This window comes from Aegilops tauschii, chromosome 2, assembly GCF_002575655.3.
Source record: "Aegilops tauschii subsp. strangulata cultivar AL8/78 chromosome 2, Aet v6.0, whole genome shotgun sequence".
NCBI lineage: Eukaryota > Viridiplantae > Streptophyta > Magnoliopsida > Poales > Poaceae > Aegilops > Aegilops tauschii.
Genome location: NC_053036.3, coordinates 313,524,130 through 313,531,551, shown reverse-complemented (window position 1 = coordinate 313,531,551; position 7,422 = coordinate 313,524,130). Strand labels below are relative to the sequence as shown.

Sequence of the window (7,422 nt, the reverse complement as noted above, 5' to 3'; positions counted from 1 at the left end):
CGTCTAGAGCAGCAAGCCACCAACGATTTGCATGCAGGTCTAATGCATCCTGCCCCATGTACATGCATACAAGCGCTGGGGTATGATTGTGTGCGCAGACGTGATCCGGCCGCCGGCTGAAGCTCAAGCCTAGATCAGATCCGAGACGATTGGATGATGAAGAGTGCCCAGGCTAATGAAAAAGAAACAGGCAGGAGCGCCCCGCCGCCGCGTCCACCGTGGGACGGCCTCCTCCGGCAGCGAGGGGGGGGGGGGGGGGAGGGAGGAAGGTCAGCGAGGGGTGGTCGGCGGCTGGGACGGTAGGGTCCCCCGAGTCGCCCGGCGCGGACGACGCGAGGGCTGGGCTAATGGTCCGCATTGGAGATGCCTTTACTGAGTAGCAGCAGCAGAGAGACGGTAGGAGTAGTACGGAAATCATGTTGGTGGTAAATTTGATCAACTGATAATGGCAGGTGGCAAGTTTCAATCTTTCAAACTTTCTCTCTCTCACATTGTCGGAGAGGAGAGAGAAAAGACAAGCTAGTCCTGGAACGGGGGGTACAGGCAGCATTTTCTTCCCGGCCCGCATCAAATCCCAACCGCTCGTCCGAAAGGCCGAAACACATGCTTCCGACGGTCCCAGACCCCTCTTCCTCCTCCATTCCGGTCCTCCCTTCCGGCGCGCTTACATAAGGGCGTCCTCTTCCTCACTTGCCACCAACACCACTCTCTCTGTTTCTCCCCTCCGACACCAGCGGTGCAAAGGAGACACACGTACGTCCTTGTGCTTGTGAAAATAGCTAGCTAGCTAGAAGCAATGGGGATGGAGAAGGGCAAGGCTGACCCTGCCGCCTTCAGCATCGCTGAGGCCGGCTTTGGAGACCGGACGGACATCGACGACGACGGACGCGAGAGGCGTACCGGTACGCTCCGGACGCATCCTCCTAGCAACTAATCTATCTTGCTCTTGCAACCGGCCGGTGGGGTGCCATGCGTGCAATCATCTGGTAACCTACATGCATGTTGAACGATGGTGATACAGGTACGCTGGTCACGGCGAGCGCCCACATCATCACGGCGGTCATCGGGTCCGGGGTGCTGTCGCTGGCGTGGGCCATCGCGCAGCTCGGGTGGGTCATCGGCCCGGCCGTGCTCGTCGCCTTCTCCGTCATCACCTGGTTCTGCTCCAGCCTACTGGCCGACTGCTACCGCTCGCCGGACCCCGTCCACGGCAAGCGCAACTACACCTACGGCCAAGCCGTCAGGGCCAACCTAGGTACTCTATAATTATGAGATACGTGATGATGCATGAACCAATTTGTTAATTAACCTCTTCTGATTTCCCCATGATTAATAATTAATTAATATTATCACTTATAATTTTTCAGGAGTTAGCAAATACAGGCTCTGCTCTCTGGCCCAATACGTCAACTTGGTTGGCGTGACCATTGGCTACACCATCACCACGGCCATCAGCATGGGGTAAGCGTGCATGCATGCATGTTTGTCTCAAACACTCCAACCAATTCATGCATCCCACACTGGGTACATGCATGCCCGCGCCCATGCTTTTTGTTTACCTGTTTTCATGGCATGCTTCCTACAAACATTGAAAAGACGAGAATGTGTCATACTTCATCGGTCTGGAATTAGTTGTCGCTCGAACGGAAGTACCTAGCACCGGATACATCCATTTGAGCGACAACTAATTTCGGATGTAGGATGATATTTGGTTGCACCAGAAGAAAACCACATAAAGCTATGTTCGGTTACTAGGGATTTGATCCCCTAGGGGATCCAATTCATGAGGGGGTTGGTTGATCCCACCCCATCACCCATTCCCTGTAGCAACGGCGGGATTAATTCCACGCATATGGAGGAGAGGTTGTTTCCCCGGTTAAAATCATGGGGTTGTCAGGGGATTTGACTGGGTTTCCATCACAGTCGGGAATTACATAATGCACTATATGAAACAAATAGCGATAAATCCCTGGGCGATCCCGGCCGACCCACGGTGTTTTGACCCCAATACTGGTGGGGGCGGGTTTAATCGAACGATGCCTAATTGCTTTCAAGTAATATAGGTGTATGCCATGGTTGTCAATGTACTAAGGAAATTATTCATGAGGTTGGCTTACAAATTATTCTTTCCTATGGGATTGCATGGAATGTAAACCATAAATAAAATCCATATTGTTTATATTCCCAAAACCAAAGATGCTACTCCCTTGTTCCATAATTTTTGTAGTGGTTTTAGTTCAGTTTTGAACTAAAACCACCATAATCCTCTGTTCCATAATTCTTGTCAAAGGATCCTACATAGGAAAAGATCCTACAAAATTCTAAAAAGAGAGCATTTCTGGTCATTTATCTACACTATGCCAGTCAAAGTAGAGGTTCTTTCGTTAGGTTCGATCCAACAAACAAAGGAAATGATGGAAATATGATAACTCAATTTCACAGTTCAAAAGTGCTTGGAAAAAAGGAAGACCACAGTACTACTTTTGCCTTAAAACAGAATCTTCAAAAAGGAGTGGTCTGTATTGGCGCGGGTTAGAACTTAGAACAAAATAATCATACTTATTGGTGACTACTGGCAAATGATTGATTGGTCAGACTTGACAAGGATATAACTAAAGATTACAAATTACCGAAAAAGGCTTTCGCCCCGTTTTATATATAAAGCATCGACCAACAACAACCAGGTATAAACACACGCCACCACAACACACGCACATACCTAAGGCAAGATACATAAGCGCTGAGCGCAGCAACACCACCCCAAGCACTACAAGAGCAGCCGGGTCCTCGACCGTGAACACGCCACCGCGAAGAGATGAAGCCGCATATGACGAACCGTGGGCTTCAAGGTGGTGCCTTCAGGAAGGATACGACACCGGAGCGCCGCCACCGCCCGACCGGAGAGTCAGAGTTTCCCCTAGAGCAACACGGCGGGCAATGATGGCCGCGACGACGCCTTCAGGAAGGGAACGAGCTTCGCCGCCGCCGGTCCGTCCGAAGATAGAACAGGTTTTCCCCGGCCAATACTCACCGCCACCGAACGCCACACTCCGGCGACCATGCCGCCCTTATGACCATGGTCACAGGGCAGCACCAAGGCACGGGCTTTGCCCATGAGCACCGCGACACCACCACCAGGGCTGCCGCCCCGGCATCCAAGACCTCGACGCCACCTCACCAGTTACCCAGCGCCACGCCACCTATAGAGACGGGTGGAAAGGCCCCGCCTTTCGCACCCCTGAGCTGCCCCCCAACCGGCCGCCATCGGCCCGTCCTGCTGCCGGGCGCGAGACGGGCGCGGTCCTGCTGACGGGCGCGAGACGGGCGATGGGCCACGGCTGGGAAAAGCCCAGTCCTTCGACGGAAGTGGTGCGCGGGCGACGGGGAGAGGAATCGAAGGCCGCCGCATGCCGCCTACGGACGAACCGACGCCGAAACATGTCGGCCGCCGCTGCAGCCGACTTGCCAAGCTACCGTGGAACCCTCCACGGCCGGAGCAGCAGCCACACCAGGCCACTGCCCATCCCGCGCCGCCCGCCGGACTCCAGGCGTTGAATCCGCTGGGCACGCAGCCACCAGATCGGCCAGCGCACCGGTCACACCACCTGCGCCGCCGCACACACCACCACACCTGTGCCGCCACCTACCCCAGCCAGGACGGCCAAGGCAGAGGAGGCCGCCCGCAGCCGCGCCGCCCACGGCCCGCGCCGCCCACGGCCCGCGCCGCCCGAAGGGCCAGATCCGGCCGAGCTGCCACCGCATCCCGCCCCCAAGCACGCCCCCCACACACGACGCCCGTCACGCCGCCACCACTGCACCGGCGCGCCGCCGCGCTGCCGCGCCCGCCGTCAAGCGGGGCACCCCGACTCGCCAGCCTCGGCCCGCCCCGAGCTCGACGCGAGAGGGGACAGGGACTCCTCGCCGCCGCCGGCGACGGCGAGGCGACAACTACTTTTGAAGTAACAGAAAGAAAAGCAACGACTGGAGTGGGGGAGTCAGAGTCGAAAAAAGGATTCCTCGCTTCTTTCTCTCATGCGCCCTCTGGCGGCAGCGAGGGGAGAGGGGAAGAAGGGGGGGGGGGGGACCCGGCCGGCGGCGGCTAGGGTCTCCTCCCGGTCACGTGCGGGGCGACTCGGGAGGGGAACGATACTCCCTCTGAGATTCCACTACAAATTACTAAGTTATACCCTTTTATTTAATTCATTTACTATTCAATTACTTGTCGGAACATCTAATCAAGGCGATGCATGCATGTAGGGCGATCGGACGGTCGAATTGCTTCCACCGCAATGGCCACAATGCGGCCTGCGAAGCATCCAACACCACCGACATGATTATATTTGCTGCCATCCAAATCTTGCTCTCGCAGCTCCCCAACTTCCACAAGATCTGGTGGCTCTCCATTGTTGCCGCCGTCATGTCCCTCGCCTACTCGTCCATTGGTCTCGGCCTCTCCATAGCAAAAATCGCAGGTAAATAAATAAATATCACACGTACTTTGGCTTTTAATTCAATGTAAGATGGGCTCCAAACCTTCCATCTAAAATTTATTTAGGATGCTAATGAATATAGTATATTTTTGTATATCCTGTGCAAGAAAACGATTTGTTCTCTACATGGTCCTGACATGATAATGTACAAACAATAACTTCCGTAAGAGAGAGAGAGAGAGAGAGAGAGAGAGAGAGAGAGATGGTGGTGATAAGATTTTTGTTGTTGGTGGTGCAAAAGGACATTTGACAAGTCGATGGATCATGATGCATCTTTTTTGTTGGTATTAGCCATGTTGGCTCCATGGTGCAATGTATACACATCTTGTATTGGTGACTGATTGATTGTTGTAGGTGGGGTGCATTCCAAGACAACGCTAACAGGGGTGACCGTTGGGGTGGATGTATCCGCGAGTGAGAAAATTTGGAGGACGTTCCAGTCTCTTGGGGACATCGCCTTTGCATACTCCTACTCCAATGTGCTCATCGAAATCCAGGTAATTAACACTAGACATACAGGCTATTGTCATATCACCTAGTTATTTATGATCGAAATAGATGATTGTTTGTACCCGACATTCATATGACTAGATATCACAATTATTGAGTACCTCATTTGAGAAAAGGGGGAAAAATGACTCAGAAAATGTGAGACCATTCCCGTGACCTGTTGGATCTTGCTGGAGGACAAATTCTGTAGGAAAACGGTATGGGTGAACCCTATGACCCTATCAAGAGGACAACCTTTGCAGTCCATGTTCCTGCTACTCTATGCAGATCAGATCAGACTACTAGGCAGTAGTCAATTAGAGAGGGTCTCTGCTCTGCACTGAACCGAGTGCAGACTCCACGGTGCAGGTTCTGCATGGGTATGAACAATCAAGAGTATCCAAGGCAAAAAAGGACAACCAGTGCTCTAGAAATGCTAAATAGCACTGATTTTTCCTTTGGCAGACCAGTGCGAATGTCTTTTGTTGATGAAAATATGCAGGCTATTAGAGAGAACACACACACACAGACAATGTCGAATTCGCAGTAAAAAACAGTACGAGTAGTAATAATTAAAGGATTTCATTTGGTGCAGGACACGCTGCGGTCGAGCCCGGCGGAGAACACGGTGATGAAGAAGGCGTCCTTGATCGGCGTTTCCACGACCACCACGTTCTACATGCTGTGCGGGGTGCTGGGCTACGCGGCGTTCGGCAGCAGCGCCCCGGGTAACTTCCTCACGGGCTTCGGCTTCTACGAGCCCTTCTGGCTCGTCGATATCGGCAACGTTTGCATCGTCGTGCACCTCGTTGGCGCCTATCAGGTCTTCTGCCAGCCCATCTACCAGTTCGTCGAGGGCTGCGCGCGCTCCCGGTGGCCCGACAGCGCCTTCCTCCATGCCGAGCGCGTGCTGCGCCTTCCGGCCGTTCTCGGGGGCGGAGAGTTCCCGGTTAGCCCGTTTCGCCTGGTCTGGAGAACGGCGTACGTGGTTCTCACGGCGGTGGTGGCCATGCTGTTCCCTTTCTTCAACGACTTCCTTGGCCTCATTGGCGCCGTCTCGTTTTGGCCGCTCACTGTCTACTTCCCCGTTGAGATGTACATGGCACAGGCCAAGGTGCGCCGGTTCTCGCCGACGTGGACGTGGATGAACGTGCTTAGCGTCGCGTGCCTTGTCGTCTCTGTCCTCGCCGCAGCTGGTTCTGTGCAGGGGCTCATCAAGGACGTCGCAGGGTACAAGCCGTTCAAGGTCTCCTAACATCTATTCGGACAAGGCGTGTATAGTGATGAGATCACGTACTTATATTATAGGTGAAGGGTCGAGGTCAATCCCTCTTTCATGCTTTAATCTAAAAAGTGGTAAACCTAGATTGATCAGTACTGTATTAGTAGTAGAAGCTTAAGCCATATGGGCAGCAATAAGAAAGTTGACAGTTGACTACATGTTGTTTTAATCTATAAAACATTGGTGGGTTACTGTCTTTGCAACAGAACTTCTGAACTCAGGGAAGAAACAGAGTAACACTTTACGCAACAGCTGAAACACAACTACTTGAGACAACTTGCCAAATTCTCAATGTTTTTCTGGTCTACCATCCATCCGAATGAACTGCAAATCGGCCAAAGCTCATGCGATCTGCTAAAAATAATCGAGTTTATGAGAAGTTCTGCGTGAGTTCTAGATTTAGGGTGTTCTTTTTAAAAGGTTGTGTACTTGTGTTGTTCATTTCATCGTTGTAAGTCTGTTGTTGCCGTAATTAATTAACAGAGCTGATGCCACACGTTAAAAGAACATGTTCATTTGCATTATATTCATGGAGAGCTCTAGATGTGGGGTGCTTTTATATGTTGGTAACTATAGAGAAACAATAGGATGCAACACACTTTGATTAATCGTATGCCGCAACATATATAAAGTACAAGAGGCGGCTAATATCTCAACGGTATCCTCAATACAAAGAAGGGATCGGGAGATATGGCGTGCTAGGAAAGAATATGAACAAATCATAACATGCCTAATGTACATGCAATATAAATATATTCACCCCCTCCCCCTTGGTAGTCGAAGCGTCGAGTCTGGTGATGCAAAACTGGACCGGAACTCCTCAAAGGTGGACGTCAGCAAGCCTTTTGTCATGATATCCGTGAATTGTTGCGTTGTGGGAACGTTAAGAACTCAAGCCTTCCCAAGGGCCACCTGTTCGCGAACAAAATGAATATCCAGCTCGATGTGCTTGGTGCGGTGACGATGGACCGGATTAGTGGAGAGGTAGACGACAGATACGTTATCGCAATAGGTAACAGTGGCTTTGTGAACGGGGTGACAAAGCTCATGAAGAAGCTGTTGAAGCCACGTGCACTCAGCAACGGCGTTGGCCATGCCACGATACTCTGCCTCAGCGCTCGATCGCGAAACCGTGGGTTGTCGCTTGGGTGATAACGAAAT

General features: G+C 52.2%; 1 protein-coding gene across 1 annotated transcript; it reads left to right on the top strand.

Moving 5' to 3' along the window:
• The first annotated feature begins 541 nt into the window (after positions 1-541).
• LOC109757948 (amino acid permease 6) lies at positions 542-6,417 on the top strand. Its single transcript, XM_020316794.4, has 6 exons — positions 542-902; positions 1,022-1,255; positions 1,368-1,461; positions 4,258-4,472; positions 4,845-4,987; positions 5,575-6,417. Exons 1-6 carry the CDS (start codon positions 797-799, stop codon positions 6,232-6,234), a joined length of 1,452 nt encoding a protein of 483 aa, XP_020172383.1. The 5' UTR covers positions 542-796; the 3' UTR covers positions 6,235-6,417.
• Positions 6,418-7,422: the final 1,005 nt, after the last annotated feature.